At 45.3% G+C, this 25,951-nt stretch overlaps 1 protein-coding gene across 8 annotated transcripts in view; it reads left to right on the top strand.

Annotated features, from left to right (window-relative positions):
* Positions 1-25,951, top strand: part of LOC130914451 (adhesion G protein-coupled receptor B1-like) — a 428,372-nt gene that overhangs the window by 222,867 nt on the left and 179,554 nt on the right. For all 8 annotated transcript variants that reach the window (XR_009062924.1, XR_009062926.1, XM_057833647.1 and 5 more), the window contains exon 19: positions 17,438-17,540. Coding sequence is in view for 6 of the 8 variants with exons in the window: in XM_057833647.1 (XP_057689630.1) it covers positions 17,438-17,540 (103 nt within the window). In the remaining 2 variants the exon portion in view is untranslated. The remainder of the gene's footprint in view (positions 1-17,437; positions 17,541-25,951) is intronic.

The raw sequence follows: 25,951 nt of genomic DNA, 5'->3' as shown, positions 1-25,951 counted from the left end.
ACTGTTGCTCAGTGGTCCAAAGTATTTTTTAAGATGAAAGCAAATTTTGCATGTCATTCGGAAATCAAGGTGCCAGAGTTTGGAGGAAGACTGATCATTAGTATTAAAAGAATAAAAGGTTTGAACTACTTCAGTTGTGTCTAATGAATCTGAAATATATAAAAGTCTAATGTTTATCAGTACATTACTGAAAATAATGAACTTTATCACAATATGCTGATTTTTTGAGAAGGATTAGTATTTGCTCTGCTACGAGAGGATTAATAACACCCCGTTGTGGCTTGTTGTTGAAGCTAACTCTGTGAAACTGGTGACATTGAAATCCTTATTGTTTTCACCGCTTCTGTCATCAACCTTGCCATTTAAAAAAAATGTAAAAATGTGTTTTATTCCAGGATGGGAATCGAGAACCGGTTCTTAAAGAGAACCGGTTCCGAGTGGTCCGATTCCATGGAATCGTTTGGCAATTTAGCTAACGATTCTCCTCTCGGTTCCAACCAGCACGAGTTACAACTTACGTTTTTAAATTTATGCATGTTACACAATTTCGAATCAGCAAGCACGGCAACATAATTACCATTGGTGAGACTCCTCATCAACTGCAACCTGGAGAGAGTCGTTGCCGAGTGAATTTGCATTAACCCTGTCATTATTCATGAGACTATTTAAAGAAAAGGTGATTTTTTTCCCAAAGAGTCGATTAATGGGCCTATCGTATTTCTCGTCAAATACTTTATAAGAAAAATATAACATTTTTGCATCTATAATAATCCTAAACGATTTTTATTAGAAATGTTAATACTCCTGTTAGAAAGAGTCCATGGGTATGCGTTCGTTCCTATCGCAACCAGTTAGTTCCAGTTATTGTCCTACGTCATGCGCGCTGTATATTCTGGGACCGAGAAGAGGCGTAAGGTGCGCGTTTCGAGCAGAGGACGGCCACCTATTAGAGCATTAGTCCATGAACGAATGTAAATATTTCCTCTTCATGCCATTAAATTCTTATGATAAATTAGAGCCATTATCAGCGCGACCGTTTCGTGTTTTTACTTTTACGTCGGCTAGTTGCTCCCGCTCGTCCTCGCTGCGTCGAGCAGAGCGTTGTTTACATTATATGCGCCTTGCACATTTGTGTTAAGAGTACCCAACTTTGTGTCATTATAATATTACGAGTCATGTATGTGTGTTATTGACTGCTTTACAGTCAATTTGCATTGTTTGTTGCATCAGCATTAATTTTCTTTCCTTTCAGAACCGCGCATATACCCACACATTCTAGTCTTCTTCCACACACATACAAATACATCAACATCTTTCCACGAATGCTCTCATCTGCTCATTGAGTGATTGTCATATCAAGTGCCATTGCCTGTATATACAGTAGTTGTGCCTGTTGCCCAGTTGGATTAAAAGTGCCAAAGACCAACTCCACTCTCCGCTTCTTGTGTTCTAACCGACACTCCGATTCAAATGAACCATAAACATATCGAACCCAGAACCTTATACAGTCCAGTAGTCCAAATTAGAATCGATAAGGGAATCGATAAAGAATCGAATCATTAAGCAATATCGATAATGGAATTGGAATCGGAAAAATCTTATCAATTCAGTAGTGGTATTCTTTTGTCTTGTCTGAATTTGGAACCAATTTCAAAGATATTTTGGTCTACTGACGCCTACCGTTCAGGCTCCAATTTCGCTGAATCATGCCTTCCCCCCTTCTCTGCTGGATAATACATTCACTATGTGGTCGAGGCTGCATTTGATTTGAAGAATATTGTAACACCTCTAAAGCGATTAGTCAGTACAACTACTGACCAGTGCTAGGTTCAACTACTGAAGCAGTAATTGCATAAACCAAATAAATGACACAGACCAAGTAATTGGTTAGAAATGCCTGCCTAATTTTATATACAAACAGACACACACACTCACTTACACAACAGACATACAATTTAATATATATATAAAAAAATGAAAATACAAATTTCAAAAAAGGATTTTTTTGTTTCTGTGTTGAATAATGTCAAATGTGTCTTTAATATCTTTTCCTACCTTTTAATCCTTTCCTGTATGAATTGCTCCAAATGTCATACAAGGACTGTATGGTCAACTGCATCGAATGCTGCTGTGAGATCTAGTAAAACAAGGATAGCTGGGGTTCCATTATCCACTGAAAGGGTAATGTCATTGTGAACTTTTAACAGTGCTGACTCAGTGCTGTGTCTGGTCCTGAAGCCTGACTGAAACTTGTCAAGGGTGGATTTTCTTTCCAAGAACATTTGCAATTGAAAAAAACAACAACTTTTTCTAAAACTTTAGATAGGAAAGTCAAGTGGGAGACGGGTCTAAAATTGGACAACACAGGAGGGTCGAGATGTGTTTTGTAAACTACAGCCTGTTTAAAAGCAGCTGGGACAGAACCGGAACCAAGAAAGGTATTTATAAGAGCCAGCAGACTTGGTCCAAGGCAACTAAAAACTTCCTTCAGAAGCCTAGCTGGCATTACATCTTGGGGACAGTTAGTAAGTTTCATACTACTATGTCAGAGAGATGTCAATGAAAAAGACATTCTACATTCTCTTATTTTGTATCCATTCATTTTACTTTTACCCTGTTCTGTTCAGCTGCTTAGACATGGAGGATAGGTGGGTAGTAATGCGTTACATGTACTCGGTTACATTTACTTGAGTAACTTTTTGAGAAAAATGTACTTCTAAGAGTAGTTTTACTAAGCTATACTTTTGACTTTTACTTGAGTAGATTTGTGAAGAACAAACACTACTCTTACTCCGCTACTCTGGGCTACACCAGAGTTGTTACATTTTTCCTCGTTATTCTACATATTAGGTTGTTTTTTTGTTTTTTTTGCTAACGATACTATGAGTATATAGGTGTTTGCTGTATTACCGGGGTAGCTCTACTGATTTCAACAATGAGACATTGCAACAATAATCACATGACTCCTTTATACCAATCAGACGCAAGCTTGCCATCACGCCAGGCTGTTCAATCATGTGATATCTTTAGAGCGCTGCCCTCAACATTTCTCGAGAGCCTCTCTCCGAGTTTGTATTTAGCACCGATTGACTGTATCTGAGCCGAAATAATGGATTTTTTTATATTTGCCGAAGGGATTAAAAAAAAACTCCTCCGTGAATCATCATCGTGGCGGAGGGGTTTGCGTGTCCCAATGATCCTAGAAGCTATGTTGTCTGGGGCTTTAAGCCCCTGGTAGGGTCACCCATGGCAAACAGGTCCTAGGTGAGGGGCCAGACTAAGCGTGGCTCAAAATGACGCCTTATGATGAGAAAAATAAATGGACTCGGGTTTGCCATGCCCGGACATGGGTTACCGGGACCCCCTCTGGAGCCAGACCTGGAGGTGGGGCTCAAAGGCAATCGTCTGGTGGCTGGGCCTGTCCCCATGAGGCCCGGCCGGGCACAGCCCGAAAAGGCAACGTGGGTTCCCTTTCCCATGGGCTCACCACCTGTGGGAGGGGCCAAAGGGGTCGGGTGCGTAGAGAGTTGGGCGGCAGCCAAAGGCGGGGGGCCTTGGCGGTCCGACCCCCAGTTGCAGAAGAAGCTAACTCTGGGGACATGGAATGTCACCTCTCTGGCTGAGAAGGAGCCCGAGAAGTTCTGACTAGATATTATCGGACTCTTCTCCACACACAGCTTGCGTTCTGGTACCAATCCTCTCGAGAGGGGTTGGACTCTCTTCCACTTTGGAGTTTCCCACAGTGAGAGGCGCCGAGCAAGTGTGGGCATACTTTTTGCCCCCCGGCATGGTGCCTGTACATTGGGGTTTACCCGGTAGACGAGAGGGTAGCCTCCCTCCGCCTTCGAGTGGAGGGACAGGTTCTGACTGTTGTTTGTGCCTATGCACTGAACAGCAGTACAGAGTACCCACCTTTTTTGGAGTCCTTGGAGGGTGTGCTGGAGAGGGCCCTCTCAGGGGACTCCCTCGTTCTTCTGGGGGACTTCAACGCTCACGTGGGCAATGACAGTGAGACCTGGAGAGGCGTGATTGTGAGGAACGGCCCCCCCGAGCAGAACCCGAGTAGTTTTCTGTTATTGGACTTCTGTGCTCGTCACGGGTTGTTCGTAACGAACACCATGTTCAGGCATAGGGGCGTCCATATGTACACTTGGCACCAGGACACCCTAGGCCGCAGTTCGATGATCGACTTTGTAATCATCCCATCGGACTTGCAGCTGCATGTTTTGGACACTCGGGTGAACAGAGGGGCGGAGCTGTCAACTGATCACCACCTGGTAGTGTGTTGGCTCCGATGGCGGGCGAAGATGTTGGCCAGACCTGGCAGGCCCAAACGTATTGTGAGGGTCTGCTGGGAACGTCTGGCAGAATCCCCTGTCAGAAAGAGCTTCAACACCCACCTCCGGCAGAACTTGTCCCGGGGGAGGTGGGAGCCATTGAGTCCGAGTGGACCATGTTCCGCACCTCCATTGTTGAGGCAGTTGATCGGAGCTGTGGCCGTAAGGTAGTTGGTGCCTGTCCTGGCGGCAATCCCCGAACCCGCTAGTGGACACCAGTGGTAAGGGATGCCGTCAAGCTGAAGAAGGAGGCCTACCGGGCCTTTTTGGCCAGTGGGACTCCGGAGGCAGCTGATAGGTACCGGCTGGCCAAGCGGACTGCAGCTCCGGCGGTCGCTGAGACAAAAAATAAGACATAAAGGAAGTTTGACGAGGCCATGGAAAACGACTTCTGAAAGGCTTCGAGGAAATTTTGGTCCACCATCCGGCGTCTCAAGAGAGGAAAGTAGTGCACCATTAACACTGTGTATAGTGAAGATGGGGCGCTGCTGACCTCGACTCGGGACGTCAGGAGTCGGTGGGGAGAATACTTCGAAGACCTCGTCAATTCCACCGACACGCCTTCCTTTGAGGGAGCAGAGTCTGGGGACTCCGAGGTGGGCTCTCCGATCTCTGGGGTTGAAGTCACTGAGGTGGTTGGAAAGCTCCGAGGTGGCAAGGCCCCGGGGGTCGATGACATCCGCCCAGAGTTCCTAAAGGCTCTGAATGTTGTGGGGTTGTGGCTGACACGCCTCTACAACATCACGTGGACATCGGGGACAGCGCCTATGGATTGGCAGACCAGGGTGGTGGTCCCCCTTTTAATAAGGGGGACCGGAGGGTGTGTTCCAATTATAGAGGGGTCACACTTCTCAGCCTCCCAGGTAAAGTCTATTCAGGGGTACTGGAGAGGAGGGTCCGTCGGGAAGTCGAATCTCGGATTCAGGAGGAGCAATGTGGTTTTCGTCCCGGCCGTGGAACAGTGGACCAGCTCTACACCCTCGGCAGGTTTCTCGAGGGTGCATGGGACTTCGCCCAACCAGTTTACATGTGTTATGTGGATCTGGAGAAAGCGTTCGACCGTGTGCCTCAGGGAGTCCTGTGGGGGGTGCTCCAGGAGTACGGGGTACCGAGCCCCTTGGTAAGGGCTGTTTGGTCCCTGTACGACCGGTGTTTGGTCCGCATTGCCGGCAGTAAGTCGAATTCGTACCCAGTGAGGGTTGGACTCCGCCAAGGCTGCCCTTTGTCACCGATTCCGTTGATAATTTTTATGGACAGAATTTGTAGGCGCAGCCGAATCGTTGAGGGGTTCCGGTTTGGTGACCTCAGCATTGCATCTCTGCTTTTTGCAGATGATGTGGTGCTTTTGGCTTCATCAGGCCATGACCTCCAACTCTCACTGGAGCGGTTCGCAGCTGAGTGTGAAGCGGTTGGGATGAAGGTCACCACCTCCATATCGGAGACCATGGTCCTCAGTCGGAAAAGGGTGGAGTGCCCTCTCCCAGTCGGGGATGAGATTCTGCCCCAAGTGGAGGAGTTCAAGTATCTTGAGGTCTTGTTCACGAGTGAAGGTAGGAGGGAGCGGGAGCTCAACAGGCGTATCGGTGCAGCGTCAGCAGTAATGTGGACTCTGCACCGGTTCGTAGTGGTGAAGAAGGAGCTGAGCCGAAAGGCAAAGCTCTCGATTTACTGGTCGATCTACGTTCCTACCCTCACCTATGGTCACGTGCTGTGGGTGGTGACTGAAAGAACAAGATGCCGGATACAAGCGGCCGAAATGAGTTTTCTCCGCAGGGTGTCCGGGCTGTCCCGTTGATATAGGGTGAGAAGCTCGGTCATCCGGGAGGGACTCGGCATCGAGCCGCTACTCCTCCACGTTGAGAGGAGCCAGCTGAGGTGGCTCGGACATCAGGTTAGGATGCCTCCTGGACACCTCCCTGGAGAGGTATTCTGGGCATGTACTACCGGCAGGAGGTCCCGGGAAAGACCCAGGACACGCTGGAGAGACCATGTCTCTTGGCTGGCCTGGGAACGCCTTGGGATGCCGCTGGAGTAGCTGGTTGAAGTGGCTAGGGAGAGGGAAGTCTGGGCTTCCCTGCTAAAACTGCTGCCCCCGCGACCCGACCTCGGAGCAAGCGGAAGATGATGGTATGGTATGGTATGGTATTGGATTTAAAAAAAAAAAAAAGGTCAATACTGATATATGTCAAATTTCCAAATATTGGTCCGGCCGATAATCGGTTTATCTTTATTAAGAACCAGTGCCATCAGCTGAACAACACTTTTTCAAAGCGGCTTCTCCTAAAACTTGATGGTAAATATCCTGAATCGCAGGAATAATGAGTTCTTCTCCAACCATGAAAGGTTTCTTGGCTTAAGCGATACGGTATGATGCTCTCAGTGCATTCGCTCTTGTTGCGTCGTTTGCTAGCCTTTAGCCACATATTATGAAGAATGGGCTTGACTGCAGGCTCCTCTTCTGGCTCAGCAGGTGGCCTTTTTCCAATAAAAAAAAAAGATGTCCAAAGACGTCGCCGCTCACAGCACACCCTCAACAGCAGCTAACGTTACTGTTTACATTGACCGACGCTGGGCTGCTATAGGTACACCCCAGTAATGGTGTCCAACCACTAGTGGTCGACGTACGGAAATGACTACTCGGAATAGTCAAGAGGCACAGGCCAGATTGGCAAATTATTTATTATTTCTCTGTGGCCAGGTACCAGAAGCGCCACGGACCGGTCTGCGACTCGATGGTTTGGGATCCCTGCTGAGTTGCTGAGCCTATTAAATGACCGTATTATGCCAAAAATATGACACAAAAATCATCAAATTTAGACCAGAACACTATGATCCATTACCAGCCCAAAGAGCATGAGTCCCCTCTAGTGGAGAAAAGACATTGTTGCTTCTGAATGGTAAACAGGTAGTCCCCGGGTTACGACGTACCCGACTTCCGTGATTTCGACTTCACGTCGCCGGAGTCTTGTCTGCTATTTTGTCTCGAGTCATTTTTTTGCTTTCTTTCTAATAAAGTTGACTTTTGTTTTGGGATACATACTTTTATTTTGGCACAGAACTCGCAGAGCTGAGTGAGGGCCCAAATACACCAGATGCATGATCGTTGCGGTTCCGGTCCGACTCCGGTAAAAAATAGCGCCGGAGCCAATCTGTTCCCATTATATCCTATTGTTCAACGTATACCGGCCGCGTCAGTGCTCCGGATTGACTCCGGACCATCTCCGGGGTGGCGCAGCCCGCCGGATGGTATAGGCTATTTTCTATTTTTGCCGGACACGGATCCGATAAATGGGCGGAGCCGGGCCTGACGTCAACAGCCGAGTTGCTTATTCACAGTTTAAACACCAGTGGACATGGACGAAGAATGTTTCATCATGGAGGTGGAAATTCACAAAGTGATTTAAGGTGCAGCAGATCATTATGATAAGTACAGCATTAAAAGGAAGCTGCAAGGTGTCCTATTATGTGTGTTTTTCTGGCAATTCTATCAAACACACGACATGCTGACAACTTTGTTTTTATGAACACACGGCACTAACTAACTTCTTCAACCCTTGGCTCTTGGTAGACTGTCTCTTTCTCACTCCCGCATCACATGAACGAAACCAACACTGTAGCGTGCACTTCAGGGTGCCTGGAAAAACATCCTATCAGAATATTACACATGGAACGCCATAGCAGAAGCTATGAGGATGGACGGGGAGTTTTTATGCAAGTTATGTAATTTGAAACAGTAATAACATATTACAGAATGGTCGGGTGTCACAAACAAAACACAACAAAACGTCATCAGTTGATGGGGTAGGCTACAGACTAGACGGACAAAATGAGCGAAAAAAATTGCAGCGTATCTGGAAGTGGTTCCACTGCAGAAATTCTTGTGCCCGGCACACACACAACGTCAGTTTGTATACGGAGTCGAGGAGGAAAAGTACGAAAGAGACACGTTTCGACCTGGTGGTCTATTCAAGACGTTTCTCTTTTTTCTTTCCTGCATTTTACTTGACTTTTCATAGCAAAACCAACAGTTTGCACTGGGCACAGAAATATGCAGTGATGAGACACCAATTCCAAGTACGCTTTTTTTAGTTCGTGTCGTATATAATTCGCTATCCATTTTATAAACATTACAGATTATTTAACAGTTGTTTATATGAGATGTCGTGTGCCATAAATTTTAAATGTGCACAAACATATAAGCCCACCGACACAACCAAGGGCATAATAGGCCCCCACCCGTCTACTCCCCACACCCACACACGGAGCCCTGATCTCAACATGATGCAGTCAATCTGGAATTAAGAGACAGACACAACTAAAATATCAATATGCAAGGAAAAAATGTGCGGAGTTGGCGGACCGCAGCCGTGCGCAGTCGGTATGATTTGCCTGTTTTTGATATACTGCGTGGTACGCAGTCATCACTGAACCGGACCGGAACCGCAATGATCATGCATCTGGTGTAGTTGGGCCCTCAGAGAGAAAAGGGAAAGAAAAACTGCGCCCACATTTGTTGTTTGTGAGGTATCCACACAGGCAAGACGTGTATATAACAGCTTTTGTATTGTTCATTGTGCATTTTCAATTCGGGTCGATAACTTGGGGCGAGTTTATGTGATTGTTATGAATGATGTGCTTACGTTAACTGATGCATGCTAATCGTTTGTGTGGATTGTTGTTGTTGTATCAGCACCTAGTTATAAACACAAATTTGAATTGCTGTTATTGAAGATGAAACTGATTCAATTTCATTTTTACTTTAGTTTCATTCTGCAAGTGTTGGTGTGAATAAAGCTGAATAAAGTCAGCAAACCACACGGACATCTAACATCGTCATTTCAAAGTTTACCTTGCTGTCTAGCAAGGGCTTAGCTCCAACGTCTTGTCGAGGACAGCACAATGACGTATAACATTGTCATGTTCCCCACCTCTTAGGTTCACTCATTTAACCTTTCCCCGCCTCTCGGCTTGGCACAGCCGCTACCACTTGTTGTTAGGGGAGTATTTAAGATGCAGGCTCACTTCACTAGGTGTTCAATCGTTCTAGCAAACAGCTTCACATCCTAAGCCCTCCTTCATCTGATAACCTGCCTGATCTTCTAGACCAGGGGTCCTCAAACACAAATCTTGAAGGTCCACAATTGTTTGCATGGGTCCATTTATTAATGTCGGTCAAGTACAAGGCAGGTCGAAGGTGGTAAAGGTGGTTTTCTTTTGACCAAACAAAAAAAAAATGCACATTCTGATTAAATAAAAATAAATTGACTCAAGATTTTATTGACTTGAAATAAAAATACCAAAAAAAAATACATGTACACTAAATAATTGACAAGATCTGTCATTAAGGTGCAAACACTAACTATTGACAGACCATTTTAAAACTGTAAAATACTGCTGGAAAAAAAAGAAAACGTGCAAGTTGTACAGTACATGTTCACATGTACAGAACATTAATGACAAGCTCTGTCATTAAGTTGCAAACAACATACTTATTGACTGTAACGTTAGCTGTAAAACACAGCTCAATGAGAGAAATGGCATTTGCCAGTTTACTCACATCATCAGCCAGTACTTTAGTCCATCTTGTGGTTGATGAATCTGGGAGTTAGATTTGTTTGACTTTTTGTCAGTCATTTCCTCCTTTTCCTTCGAACATTGCTGCCATCACTTCAGTCATGCACTCTTTCAACATTTGTCCATCAGAGAACGGGTTCTTATGTTTGGCCAACACCCACGACACTCTGAGGGGCCGTTTACGTGGTGACTCTCCGAGAATACGAAAAAATTCAAATTTGCATTTGCGTCTCCATTTGAACAATGTCGCAATTCCGCATAAAAACGATGTAGTATTCATGCCAGGCTCTAGGGGGCAGTGTTGATTTACAGGGCGACAGAGAATGATGCATTTTTACCCCACCAAGCTCCCTCAGCCCGGAAAAAAATATGCCCGCCCACTCGAAGCAATGGCATTTTTCTTTTGTTCAAAAAGACACAAAAATTTAAACATTCAACATATTTAATTTAAAAATATTATTAAAATAGTAAATTAAAGCCGACATTCCGCCATATTTGCTGTGTTTAATGTAGGGTAGCACCGCTGCGCACGCCCAATGTTATGTGTACGAGTGCTGACGTCAACGACGTGGTCTCGCGCCGCGGGAGCCTTTGATATGCATGCCAAGGAAGCCCCCCCCCCCCCATCCCCCCGCAATCGGATTCTTCCACTTGGGAGGCAGGATTCAGAATTTTTCGTCCTCGCCGACACCATATGCACGCAAGACGAGTCCGCTACTCAGTCATTGCGTCTTTGTGTCGCAGAGTCGCCATGTAAACTACCCCTGAGTAAGCACTCTGTTGCAATTTGTTGTTGTGTCATAAATTTAAAGGGTATGACAACACCTGGGGAAATGCTAATATTCCATCATTTATCCATCAATCAATCAATCAATCAATCAACTTTATTTGTATAGCACATTTAAAAATCCGCCAAGGAGACCAAAGTGCTTTACATAGCAAAACACAGCAAAATAAGTCAACTTTGAAAGATAAAACAAACACATAAAATAAAATAAATAAAAGACGAGGTCATAAACTGTCATTGCACATTAAAAGCTGACGAAAAATAAAATGTTTTAAGACGTGATTTAAAATCCGTAAGTGAGGGGGCCTGTCTAATAGTAAGTGGTAATTGGTTCCACAGCCTGGGCGCCATCACCGCAAATGCACGGTCACCCCTAAGCTTCAGCCTTGATCTTGGGACTACTAGAAGCAGGTGGTCAGCTGATCTGAGGGTTCTGGTTGGACTGTAAGGCTGAAGCAGTTCTGACAAATATGGCGGCGCAAGATTATTCAAACATTTAAAAACAAATAATAATATCTTAAAATGTATTCGGTAATGTACCGGGAGCCAGTGAAGAGATGCTAAAATTGGGGTGATATGTTCACGCCTGCGGGTACTAGTTAGGAGTCGAGCAGCAGAGTTTTGTACAAGTTGCAGACGGGCCAGTGCCGCCTGACCGACACCTGCATACAAAGAATTACCGTAATCCAGCCGAGTTGTGACAAAAGCATGAATCAATTTTTCCATATCAGAGCGTGAAACAATAGATTTCACCTTAGCAATCTGGCGAAGCTGATAAAAACAGTCCCGAACAACACAAGAAATCTGCTTCTCAAATTTAAAATCAGCATCAAATTGGACCCCTAGATTTTTGACATAATTCTTAAGAAACGGAGACAATGAACCGAGGTCAACATTCAGGGAGGCCTGGCTACTCGGTTTGAACACCATGACTTCAGACTTACTGTCATTCAAACTTAAAAAATTACATGAGAGCCACGACTTTATATCGTTGAGGCATTCAATAAGTTGACAGAAAGTGCCATTCTGCGCCAATGGAAAATAGATCTGACAGTCATCAGCATACAAATGAAATGAAACACCATGTTTTCTAAAAACAGAACCAAGAGGCAATAAATAAAGTGAAAATAAAAGAGGGCCGAGAACAGATCCCTGGGGAACCCCATGTGGAAGCGATGCCTTTTTGGACATGAAATTGCCCATTTTCACACAAAAACTCCGTTCATTTAGGTAAGACTTAAACCATTCAAGAGCGACACCTTGAATACCCACACTGTGTTCAAGACGAGAAATTAAAATCTGATGGTCTACGGTATCAAATGCTGCAGATAAATCTAAAAGAACTAAAACAACAAACTTGCCAGAGTCTGTTGCCAGAAGTATATCATTTGATACTCTTAAAAGTGCCGACTCAGTGCTGTGGAGGGATTTAAAACCAGACTGAAATGGTTCCGAAATCTGGTTTTCTTCAAGGAATGGTAGCAGCTGACTATAGATAACCTTTTCTAGTAGTTTAGAGATGTATGGAAGATGAGAAATGGGCCTAAAATTTGAACAGAGGGTGGAGTCTAGGCCTCTCTTCTTCAATAAAGGTTCTACTACTGCATGCTTAAAGTCACATGGCAATGTGCCAGTAAGGAGACTACAGTTAATAATTTTTAAGACGTGTGGAGCAATGATGTCAAAAACCTCTTTAAATAAGCGAGGGGGAATTACATCGGAGGGGGAACCGGAGGGCTTTATATTACTAACAATGTTTTCGACAAAAGAAGAAGAAACTTGCTCAAACTGGGCGAAAACAGATGAACAGCGCATGGGAACGGAGGGATCATTGCAAAATGGTGAAATAGAGGCTCTAGTTGTAGCAACTCTGTCAATAAAGAATTGAAGAAAGCGGTCACATTTTTCATTTGATGCATCAGGATCTAGGGAAATTGGAGCATCGAGGACAGAATTTATAGTTTTGAAGAGAGCACGGGGATTATTACTACTAGCAATAATTTCCGATAGGTACTTGTGCTTCTCAGCTTTCACAGTCTTCTGATATTTCACCAAGCAGTCCTTTAGGATCTCCCAGGAAACGTGCAGCTTGTCCTTTTTCCAAGAGCGCTCCGCTCTCCTGCACTCTCGTCTGGCGGCGCGAGTGACGTCATTAAGCCAGGGCTCCGGTGCTGGTTTGACGCGCCGATTTTTTAGGGGAGCGATCGTGTCCAATGTTCGTAAGCAAACAGTATTAAAAGAAGCAACCAGTTCGTCAGTATTTAAACTCTCGGGTGAATGAGGGAGATCGTTGCTTATATCCAAAAAAGTCGATGAGAAAAGAGCTGGAGAGGAGGAGTGAAATGTGCGACAGCGTTTTGGGGGTGCGCAAAGTTTAGCTTCCCGCCGAATAGGAACGTCAAATACAATGGGCATGTGGTCTGAAAATACTGCATCATGAATGTTCAGATTGGACACACACAACCCATGTGATAGCACCAAATCAAGCGTGTGGCCGAGTTGATGGGTAGGTCCGACCACCGATTGGACAAGATTAAAAGAGTCAATAACATTTAAGAAGCTGCCGGAGATTGGCTCATCAGGGCAACAGACATGAATGTTAAAATCCCCAAGAATGAGGACACGATCATATTTTGGTAAAATTTCAGCCAAGGATTCAGCAAAGTCACTTAAAAAATCCTTGTTGTACTTGGGTGGTCGGTAAATGACAGCGCACAGTACAGCGTGCCAGCGACCAATTTCGAACAGGCAGTGCTCAAAAGTCACGCAGGGTGCTTGCAGGCTGATCGGCCGGCTTTTAAAAGAATCTTTAAAAACAACTGCTACTCCACCTCCTTTTCGACCCTCAGCTCGCGGCGAGTTAAAATAGCAGCAGTCCGGTGGTAACAGCTCGGCGAGAGAAGAGTACTCACCGGTGCTCAGCCATGTCTCCGTCACACATAAAAAATCCAGGGAGTTCGATGTAAAGAAATCCTTTAAAATGAAAGTTTTGTTGCTCAGTGATCTCGCGTTGACAAGGGCGAACCTGGCCGTTGGGGGGCTTGCTCGGGGCGCACGAGGCAGGGCCCGCAGATGGTGGGGATTTGCACCTCGCCAGCGGGGGCGCGGGGAACAGGTGCCGTGGCGAGCCACTCCGGCCGAGCCGGCGACGTACACCAGGCAGGCGTCCACCAAATCCAGTGATCGCGGGTGCAGAAAGAGGCCAGGCACTGCTCCGCTTCTCCTCCGGCGTGCCACGAATGTTCGAGCAAAAAAGAGCTTGAATCTCGCCAGCTGACCGCCACGTTTTCCCCGTCGGCGGCGTCGGCGTGTAGACCAAGGGAGGGGAGCGGAAGTACAGCAAAGGTGGACAGGTAGCGAGTCCGGCTGTTGGAATGGCCGATACGTCTTAAAACATTCGTGGTCGCCCTTCACCAAATCCTTGGCAGCAGGGCGAAGATCTAACAGCGTTTGGCGATCATAAATAAAAACCGAACTGACGGTCGAGATTAAAAAAGACAAAAACAACAAAAACACAAACAGTGGGAGACGGCAAGCCACGTCAACATACACCGGCGCCATCTTCCATCAACGCATGCCTTTTGAATTCATATCATGCCACTTTGTGTAATTACACACATCGCAACACCAAGAAAATGATAGAAATTAGGTCGATTGTCAAGCTAAAACAACCCCCCCCGAGATGCCGGAAATCTAGCATATTGTGTGCGTGACGTCACTATAAGGAAACAACCGGCTCAGTGCTTAGTACTGAATGGCGGCGATGATAGCGGACAATTTTGTTTCTAGTTGCAGCAACGAATCAGACGTAACGAACATTCTTCTAATGGTGACGAGGAGAGTTATGGACCTTTCTTTGGTGTTTTGGGTTATCAATTTGAGCCCAAACAAAAGCCAATGCAGCCTAATGAAAGGATCATCGAGGGGAGCAATCACACTGATGAAACACCGGCGGCAACAGAAACACCGAATGGTTTGTTTTGCATTTCTTTTTGTGAAGCTGATACACCGTGACCGCAAAATAATGTACAGAATAATTATAATTTAATGTGCTGTCATCTGTTTTCGCTCTGCCAACCGACACAAATATGAATGGGAATAGAGGATTTGTTCTATATATTTTACGAGCGATAATTTATACATGTGTCCAGTCCTATATCCAATGCGTGATATGTTTTTTATCATAAAAGAGTACTCACTCTGGCCATTTCCCTCCTTTGCTTTGCCTGGGGTGGTGGGGTGGTCTCATCAGAGCCAGTCATCGTCCTCTTTCTTGTTATCTCGGGACATTTAGGTGGCTGCACGTGTAGGTGGGCACCGCATCTGCTTTAAAGCAGCAATTTCTTAGCAAAACCTGATTTCATTTGTCCATAGTTCGTATAGCTTTCAGGTGTAAAATGCGCACCACACAAAACCGTGCTGGAGGCTGGGTCTGCAAAATTAGCCCTCTTAGCACTGACGAACTTTACTCATTGTCTGCGTAGTCCAGCTCTTTTTCTCGCGTTCGGGAACTCATGGGTACTACATTGCGACAAATGGCTATTTGTAAACCACATAGCATGACAGGTTTGAACCATTTTAGCGATTTTTTTGATTAAACACGAACGCAACTCTCTCGTCGATAAACAACGATGGCACCTGCCTCGACCTTTTGTTTCCTTGTTATGTCGTCTCCGCCCCATTCGGCTGTTTCCGGAATACTTTCGGAAATGTTCGTAATTTTCGATCTATTTTCGATAATTGCTCATGAATGCAATTTATCTTTTTTGTTAACTTTATTAATATTATGTTATCTTGCCACATAACGGTTCTATTGATATCTCACAGCCCCTTAGTGTTTTCATACCCTTTAACAATAACCTTGCCTGACTCTTGGTATGACTGCTTCAACCTGCTACCGTATTTTTCGGACTATAAGTCGCTGTTTTTTTTCATAGTTTGGCTCTGGAGTGACTTATGTATGAAATTATTAAAACATTATTTTATTATTTTACATGTTATTTTGGTGTTTTGGAGTGACACTGATGGGATGGTAAACTTGTTAGCATGTTCTTTATGCTATAGTTATCTGAATAACTCTTAATGGCTTTGTTACGTTAACAAAAAAAAGGCACAGACACTCGAAGGCGAAGGACACATTAACATAACGAGCACATCGATCGACTATGGACTATTGGGAAAATGAACAATCAGAGGGGATGGTTATTATTTAAAAAAAAAAAAAAAAAAACTTGTGATCATTACGAAATCTGAATGTCAAAAATTTGATATTTGATATTTTCTGCGTCCTTTATGGTATACTGGGGACGGGTTTCAATAAGCTTCGGCTCCTCCCGTCAGCCCTTTTCTTTGCGGGTTGAATCATGCCTTAAGGGGAAAATAAATAAATAAATAAATAAAAACATACTGGCCATATGCACATTTCGTTGTTCATGCATCATGTAACATTATCATGCTGTACACTTATTCAGCATGTTGTTCTCTATTGTATTTTTATTTTTAAATAGACTTTCAAGATGACATATCTGTTCTATGTGTTGGATTTAATCAAGTAAATTTCCCCCCAAAATGCGACTTATATTCCGGTGCGACTTGTGTTTTTTTTCCCTCTTCATTGCGCATTTTTGGGCTGGTGCGACCTATACTCAGGTGCGACTTATAGTCCGAAAAATACGTTCATTTCTTGCCTTCTCAATTCTGATTTAGGAGGAAACTTTTCTTCAAAAGAGCTGTGCTATTTTCTTTACCGTAATGGCGTTTCACATTTTCACTTTTAACAGTGCTATTGTCTTTAAGCATATTAAGCGCATAGGTTTGGTACTTGTAGTTTGCAAAGTGGACGCATATTTTTCAGTCCGTTCCTCTTTGCAGAGGGGATTTTCGTTGTCCACTTTTCTTCTCTTGGTCAACTTTGAGCATGACATTTTGTTAGATTCGGTCTTCCACTGGTGGCATGTAAACAAAGAGAATAAAGTGCTGGGTGCGACTCGTGTTTCACACTGCTGCGGTCCGTCCACTCTAGCTAGCAGCATGCAGGCTCTCTCAGCCAATCAGCGCATCCATGCAGGCTCTCTTAGCCAATCAGCGCATCGTTGTCACAGAGATGACAACAGAAGTGGGGACATGGAAGATATTTGACTAAAAATGAAACAGAATTTAGCGATAGAATAGTAGCGCATAGCGATAGATAGGCGATTCATACGAATACAGTAGTATATGTTAAAAAAAGTAGTTTTTTTTTTAAAGTGCCATTTGCTCTGGGTCCGCAGAGATGTGTGCTATGGGCTGGTCGTGGACTGCCATCCGCTAATTGAGCACCCTGGTTCTAGACAGACTTGCAACCACGCCTATTTGCAGTAATCTGGTCTGCCTCTACTTCTTGTTCTTTCATTTCGCTGCATATTACAATAAACGGCCTCCTTGCCAAAAAGTCAAGCCTGTTGCCGAATCTGCTTCCTGAGTCCAACTCCTGCCTGACAAAATCATGACAATTACATGTTTTTGGCCAGTTATTCTAAGACTTGGGGGGTATTTAAAGGGCTAATTCCGAATTACGCGGAAATTTGGGTTACGTCGCAAGCATAGGAACGGAACTCATTCGTAAGCCGGGGACTACCTTTGATGAAGTCATGTGTTTATTGTTGCGGCATCTCATTGGTGAAATAATATGTGAAGCTACACACAAAATGTCAATGTGACAAACAAAAAATGATGTGTTTTTTCTCTCATTTTCTTGTAGATACATTCAGTCTGAGCGATCCGTCATTCTCATCAACTTCTGCCTCTCAATCATTTCCTCCAATGCCCTTATTCTCATTGGACAGACCCAAACAAGAAATAAGGTAAGAATTCAGTTGTTCGCTTTGAAATTAATTTTACTTAACCTTTACTCAAAAAGGAAAGACAAACGAGAAGACCATTACAATTGTAATGACAACTTGGCTGAAGAAAACATAGAAAACCAAAGTGAAATAAAATCAAATACATATAAATACAATGAGAAAATAATTTCATGTAGAACAAACTGTTTAAAGGATGGGAATTCCATTCAAATGGATTTTTGTTGATGCTTTATAGAATGCAACCAGTGTTCAGATGTTACAGGTGTCATGAAAACAAAATTACATCAAAATTGTCATTCTGCTTGATATCTTTTGTTCCACAAAAAGTTAGATTTTGTTCGTATTATTTTTAAAAGCATGCAATGCCAAATGCTAAGGAGAGCCCCGAGATCTTCTTTGTGCTTGGCCTGCCAGATCCCCAGACACAGAGTGTGTGAGATCCTTTTTCTTGTGGGAAAAGGAGAAGGTCACGCATTTTTCCTCTGCTCCCCACTAACTTCAAATGACCTTAAGCCAGGGGTGTAAAACTCCTTCTCTACGTGGGCCACACCATGGTTTTGGTTTCCTTCAGGGGACCATTATGTTTGCCAATTCATGCTGCCACTATTAATCCACAACTAATCCACCAGCAAATGAATCAACAACTATTTTAACAGTCGATTATTTTTTTAAAGACTTTGCTGATGTAACAAAATTGTTCACATTCTCTTTTTACAGTCTGTTAATTGCAACTATTCTCTTATCTACAAAGTATTTGTGTCTGTGCATTTTGTAACTGAGAAAAACAACTAGAGGGAAAACTTTCTCTTTTTGTATGCTTTATAGTAAAGAAAAAAAAGTTATTTTTTTCTTTTTATTTTGGTTTTAAATTTTGAGTTTTTTGTTGTTGTTGTTATAATTATATATATATATATATATATATATATATATATATATATATATATATATATATATATATATATATATATATATATATATATATATATATATATATATATTTATATACAGTGATACCTCAGCTCACGAACATAATTGGTTCCCAGAAAGTGTGTGTAAGGCGAAAAGTTCGTCTTCCGAACATTTATTTCCCATAAGAAACCATTAAAATGAGAATAATCCGTTCCCAGGTCCCCATAAAACATAATTTTCTACTAAATAAGCCTTAAAACTACACAAAAATATACCTTATTTTATGTATAATAAATGTGCTATTGTATTATAATTAAAGAAATAAACTGTACTGTATAATAAAGTCGTTTTATTTACCTTTGTGATGGTAGTTGATGGCTTGATGGAATGGAGTGGGAGGAGGAGGGAGGGAGGGAGTTACTGTTTGGAAGGAGAGTGTTACCGGCAAAGTGCGCAGTTAGCGTAGACTCCACTGCTGTGCCCCCCACATGCTTTTGGTTGTTAATAAAAGTGCCCACAAAAAGCCATCCGACGCCTCTGGGTGTTTGTATGCACGCCGCCTCCTTTCTGGAGAGGAAATCGGGTGAACCGAAGACAACCGACGACAACGAGCCAACGTGACTCGCCGGTCCACTTCTCACTACGGTGGGAAGCTGAAAGCACCGCCAATTACCAGTCGAGGGCGAATTGGTAACACGAGTCACCTTCCATAAGGACTGTAGGTAACTTTTTTGGTCCCATAATAGCAAAAGTACACTCAATATGGTCCAAAATGTCTATCAAATACAAACCACGTCCGCACTCAACGAAAGTGAGGGGACGAACTGGGACGCCGTTAGCGTGCGTCAGCTTCTCGTGGCGCTTTTCGACCGCGTGAATTGTTTCGTCCGCCGAAAACTAGTTCGTCAGCAGAGACTATATGCTCGCGAATTTAATGTTCTTGAGGCGAAAAGTTCGTGAGCTTAAGCGTTCGTGAGCTGAGGTATCACTGTATATATATATATATATATATATATATATATATATATATATATATATATATATATATATATATATATATATATATATATATATTTAAATGAACAATACAAATCAAAAATATTTGCACCTCAATTATTCACTAAATGGTCGTAATATTTCAATAGACATAAAGAAACATGGTTTTTGGAAATACTTGCACGGTTCTCAATGGATAAGCCACAATTTCCCCCTTTAAAGCCGATTGTCAGCCCATTCAGACTAGAGTAGGGGTTTAACACTCAATTCGCCATTTCGACCCGGTTTTCATGGAAAAGACAACGATGGGTGCCGCATATGCTTTTCGACATCTGAAATGAAGATGTAAGCCCAGGTGCTGAGATCCTTTTCGACCGAGAGAGCCAAAAAAACTCACATATTTTTAAATATTGACTGTACGGCTGTGCATGCTGTCATCTTCGAGACGTCTCCAGCCTCCTTGCTTATGATAAGTTTCTGTGTTATTATCTCAGTGTGCTTTGTGGAGTTGGGAAGTAAAGAGCAATCTATAATCTGGTGTTTGTAGGCAAAAGGTATACCAGGAGCTGAAATCCGGAGAAGACTATTAGTACAATACGGCGGCAATATTTTACCACGGCGAAGTGTTTACCAGTGGATTGAACAGTTCTAAAGTGGTCAGACAAGCGTGGAAGTCAAGGAAAGAGCATGTTACCCAGCCGCATCCACTACTGGTGCAAACATTGAACAAGTCCCTGCTTGTAATTCTGAGTAACTGACCACTGACTATTCATGGTGTGGCAAACCACATACGTATTAATCATGGTTTGGCATATGAAATTGTGCATAACAAGCTCAGCAAAAGAGAAACAACTGGTGAAGGGAGGAAAATCATTGCAAAGGCTTTAGCTCCTAGATTAGAAAAAAATCTTCCTACTATAATTCACAATGACCAGACCGGCTTTCTCAAAGGAAGTAACTCTACCAAAAATATAAAACGACTGTTACACCAGATAAATTGAGCTCAGAATAACAAAGAGAAAGCAAATAAAGCAAATAATAGGGAAAAGTTTACACGGCTGACGTGGCGACAACGGCGTAATCTCGGTGACAAAGCGTCATCTTTCAGTTAGTTATGAGTAAATAAATTGTTGCTTTGCTATCAAAAGCTCTTTTTGTCTGGTTGTTCATGGTATTTTGTAAAAGGAAAACAATATTCAGATGTTTGGGATGTAACTAATGCAAAAATAGCTTTGTTAAAATCAAAATTATGTTTCAAATGTATGCATTTACAAAAAGCTCATTTTCTCCGTTTTTTCATCAGAAATTTGAAAATTGCTCAAACTAAACTATTTTATAATGCTGATTTCTAAAGAACGGAAAAAGGTATGAACTTACTTTTTTCTGCTGGAAGAAGAGAGTCTAATCTTTCTTTTGGTGGGTTCCATGTTTATATAGCAATAGAACAGAATTTTCTGTGGGCCTTGCAAAATCAGTCAAAATCCAGAAAAACGGCCGGGAGCGAAGGGCTTTGCTCTGGTGAAAATGGCTGGTAGTGAGTGAGTTAAACGTACATTTGAGACAACAACTCTACCAAAGCTCTGGATTAAAGTAATTCCAGAATATCCTGACATCGCTATGAGAGGACTGAAAACCTCGTTACAATTTCCAACATCGTATCTTTGTGAAGCGGGCTTCTTAATTAAAGCTTAACGACGAAGCGAAGTCGTTAATGGTGAGAGAGCGGTGTGCAGTTGTTGTATGCGGCTAACATGGTAGGATGTATGTATCTGAGGAGAACTTTTCTACATGTCCTTCCATGATCAAACGTAAGTTAATATTCCTTTCTTTAAATAAAGTTTGTAGTGTTTACTTCGGAATCGCTGCATTTGTGGCCATTTTTAACGTTACGCTCATGCGCAAAACCGCATCGTTGAAATTTTTGATGGGTTGCAAAATTTGTCTGAACACCGGTCCTTGAAAAAAAGGCCCAAATAACACCGGTCAGTGGTCCAAAAAAGGTTGGGGACCCCTGCTCTATATAACAAATACCAAATCTCGAAACATTTTTTCAAATATTTGCAAGTAAGGAATTTCATTTACACAGACATTGGAGATGCCATACATTCTCCTAATCTATCACAGATCGAGGAAATAACTCTCAAGCAACTAAGAATCGGTCTGCTGTTCTTCAGACAGACCTTCAATTTATGTTTAACTGTAAGGAATCATCAGTAGATAAATTGAATGCCTGGAGAAATGACTTTAACGAAAATATTGATGAGAATGAATGGAATGAAGCCTGCTTGAGTGCCCAAAAATGTCGAAGTGCGGGCAGGCAGGCAGGTTGTGTGGACCCAATTGCAGGTAAACAAAAAAGGCAGCGAGGCAGGTGGAGGAGAACTCAAAACACGTTTTAATAACAACTAACCAAAAGCACAAAGTGCAAACAAAAGGACTAGGGATCAAAAAGGCAATGTTCAAACCAAAACTTACTTAAGCAGAGGGACTGGTACACGAGGGCGTGGAACGGACTCGACTTTGGCAAAGACGGACATAGACAATGACGCAACAAGGAGTGACAAGAAACTGGGTCATTATATACGCAGACAAGGGGTAACGAGACGAGGAACAGCTGGATAACACAGGTGGATGCAGATTGCAGGATACACTGGGAAAACACACACAGGTGAGAGCAATGGGTAATCACAGGGACAAGTCACACTAGGAGAAACCAACACAAAACCTAACAGTACCCCCCCCCCCCAAAGGACGGATCCCAGACGTCCCGAAGAAACGAAAAGTCAGAAGGTTGCTCGGAGGAGGGAGCAACACAAGCCCGTCAGGGCCAGTCAAGCGGGCGTCCAGGACGCCAGACATGGGCTGACCGCAAGGGTCGATCAGGCGGGTGTCCAGGGCGCCAGACGTTGGCCGACCGCACGGGCCGATCACGCGGGCGTCCCAGACGAGGCAGTGCTCGGTCTTTCATGCCGCCAAGCCGTGGCAAGAAGCGGGGAGCAGCATCGTCGGGGCGAGGGTCAGGAACTTCGGAATCTGCTGGCGGGACAGCAGCGTGGTCGTCTGCTGGCGGGACAGCAGCGTGGTCGTCTGCTGGCGGGACAGCAGCGTGGTCGTCTGCTGGCGGGACAGCAGCGGGGTCGTCTGCTGGCGGGACAGCAGCGGGGTCGTCTGCTGGCGGGACAGCAGCAGGGTCGTCTGCTGGCGGGACAGCAGCAGAGTCGCAGGAGTCTGCTGGCGGGACAGCAGCGGAGTCGCAGGAGTCTGCTGGCGGGACAGCAGCGGAGTCGCAGGGGTCTGCTGGCGGGACAGCAGCGGGGTCGCAGGGGTCTGCTGGCGGAACAGCAGCGGAGTCGCAGGGGTCTGCTGGCGGGACAGCAGCGGAGTCGCAGGGGTCTGCTGGCGGGACAGCACTGCGGGGAGCCGGCGCGGGCACTTGACTGCGGGGAGCCGGCGCGGGAGGAACTTGACTGCGGGGAGCCGGCGCGGGAGGAACTTGACTGCGGGGAGCCGGCGCGGGAGGAACTTGACTGCGGGGAGCCGGTGCGGGAGGAACCGCCGCACGCCGTCGGCGTTGACCACGCCGAGGCCTTTGGTGAGCGCCTTCAGGTGGCAGGGGCGGCAGAACAGCCTCATTAGGCCGCCTGCCAATGGGAAAACCCATTGGCAGTGTATCAAATACTTGTTCTCCCCACTGTACATTGATCCCTCGCTACTTTGCGCCTTCAGTCCATCGCGGATTTTTTTCAATTGAAATTTAAAAAAAAAAAAAAAAAAAAAAACAGATGAGCTGCCCTGAAACGATCGCGCAGTCTCCCTCTCCCTGCTCATTGTTCGTCAGAGAGTGAACTGGAGTTGCTTATTAAAGTTAACGATGATCGACAGATATGTGAGCTTGCCAGAGTCACGAATTTCTTAAGCGCCGCATGCATGAATCATCGTTTAACTGATTAAACAGTTGCTGTGGCAACTCATTGTGTGTAAGTGAACAGCTCTGAGCGTATTTGAGTAGACTCACTCAGTAAAGCATTTAAGACAAGCATTTTTGTACTGCTACTTTATTCTTGTTTAAGAATAATTCAGTAGGACAGTAACATGTTTAAAACTGATCATAATTATTACATTTACAGTGCTTAAGAAAACATTTATTAAAATATATCCATCCATCCATCATCTTCCGCTTGTTCCGGGGTCGGGTCGCGGGGCAGCAGCTTTAACAGGGAAGCCCAGACTTTTGTCTCCCCAGCCACTTCAACCAGCTCCTCCGGCAGGATCCCAAGGCGTTCCCAGGCCAGCCGAGAGACATAGCCTCTCCTGCGTGTCCTGGGTCGTCTCCGGGGCCTCCCGCCGGTGGGACATGCACGGAACACCTCTCCAGGGAGGCGTCCAGGAGGCATCCGAACCAGATGCCCGAGCCACCTGAGCTAGCTCCTCTCTACGCGGAGGAGTAGCGGCTCGACGCCGCGTCCCTCCCGGATGACCGAGCTTCTCACCCTATCTCTAAGGGAGAGCCCGGACACCCTGCGGAGGAAGCTCATTTCGGCCGCTTATATCCGGGATCTTGTTCTTTCGGTCACGACCCACAGCTCGTGACCATAGGTGAGGGTAGGAACGTAGATCGACTGGTAAACCGAGAGCTTTGCCTTTCGGCTCAGCTCTTTCTTCACCACTACGGACCGGTGCAGAGTCCGCATTACTGCAGACGCTGCACCGATCCGCCTGTCGATCTCCTGCTCCCTCCTACCGACACTCGTGATGAAGACCCCAAGATACTTGAACTCCTCCACTTGGGGCAGGGTCTCATCCCCGGCCCGGAGAGGGCACTCCACCCTTTTCTGACTGAGGACCATTTGGAGGTGCTGATCTTCATGCCAAACGCTTCCCGCAGTCCGCTTGGCCAGCCTGTACCCATCAGCTGCCTCCGGAGTCCCACAGGCCAAAAAGTCCCGATAGGCCTCCATCTTCAGCTTGACGGCATCCCTTAGCGCTGGTGTCCACCAGCGGGTTCGGGGATTGCCGCCAGGACAGGCACCAACCACTTTACGGCAACAGATCCGATCGGAGGCCTCAACAATGGAGGTGCGGAACATGGCCCACTCGGACTCAATGTCCCCCACCTCCCTCGGGACAAGGGAGAAGTCTGTCTGACAGGGGATTCTGCCAGACGTTCCCAGCAGACCGTCACAATTCATTTGGGCCTGCCAGGTCTGGCCAGCATCTTCCCCCGCCATCGGAGCCAACTCACCACCAGGTGGTGATCACTTGACAGCTCCGCCCCTGTCTTCACCTGATTGTCCAAAACATTCGGCTGCAAGTCCAATGACACGATTACAAAGTCCATCATTGAACTGCATCATTGAAAGGTGTCCTGGTGCCAAGTGCACATTTGGACACCCCTATGTTTGAACATGGTGTTCGTTATGGACAAACCGTGACGAGCACAGAAGTCCAAAAACAGAACACCACTCGGGTTTTGATCGGGGGGGGGGGGGGGGTGTTCCTCCCAATCACGCCCCTCCAGGTCTCACTGTCATTGCCCACATAAGCGTTGAACTCCCCCAGGAAAACCAGGGAGTCCCCAGAGGGGGCGCTCTCCAGCACACCCTCCAAGGACTCTCAAAACGTTGGGTACTCTGAGCTGCTGTTCGGTGCATAAGCGCAAACAACAGTCAGAAACTGTTCCCCCACCCGAAGGCAGAGGGAGGCTACCCTCATGTCTACTGGGGTAAACCCCAACGTACAGGCGCCAAGCCGGGGGGCAATAAGTATGCCCACACCTGCTCGGCGCCCTTCACCATGGGCAACTTCAGAGTGGAAGACAGTCCAACCTCTCTCGAGAGGATTGGTACCAGAACCCAAGCTGTGTGTGGAGGAGAGTCCGAGTATACTGTATCTAGTCTGAACTTCTCTGCCTCACACACCAGCTCAGGCTCCTTCCCTGCCAGAGAGGTGACATTCCATGTCCCAAGAGTTAGCTTCTGCAGCTGGGGGTCAGACCGCCAAGGCCCCAGCCTTTGGCTGCCGCCCAACTCCCTACGCACCCAACCCCTTTGGCCCCTCCCACAGGTGGTGAGCCCATGGGAAGGGGACCCACGTAGCCTTTTCGGGCTGTGCCCGGCCGGGTTAGGGTTAGGCCCCACCTCCAGGCCTGGCTCCAGAGGGGGGGCCCCGGTAACCCGCGTCCGGGCAAGGGAAACTAGAGTTCATTTATAATACCCATCATAAGGGGTCTTTTTGAGCCATACTTTGTCTGGCCCCTCACCTAGGACCTGTTTGCCATGGGTGACCCTACCAGGGGCTTAAAGCCCCAGACAACATAGCTCCTAGGATCTTTGGGACACGCAAACCCCTTCACCACGATAAGATGATGACTCACAGAGGGGTATTAAAATATATACATACATATTTTTTCTTGTATAATACTTTGGCATAAAAAAAGCGAAAAACATGTCTTATATGTGTCTCTTTCCGATGCTAAATCTGAATAAATACAGTACTTTGAACACACA

The sequence above is a fragment of the Corythoichthys intestinalis genome, chromosome 4 (genome assembly GCF_030265065.1).
Source record: "Corythoichthys intestinalis isolate RoL2023-P3 chromosome 4, ASM3026506v1, whole genome shotgun sequence".
In the NCBI taxonomy this organism is placed as follows: domain Eukaryota; kingdom Metazoa; phylum Chordata; class Actinopteri; order Syngnathiformes; family Syngnathidae; genus Corythoichthys; species Corythoichthys intestinalis.
Note: the sequence above shows the minus strand (reverse complement) of the source record. Positions and strands in the feature narration are given on the sequence as shown.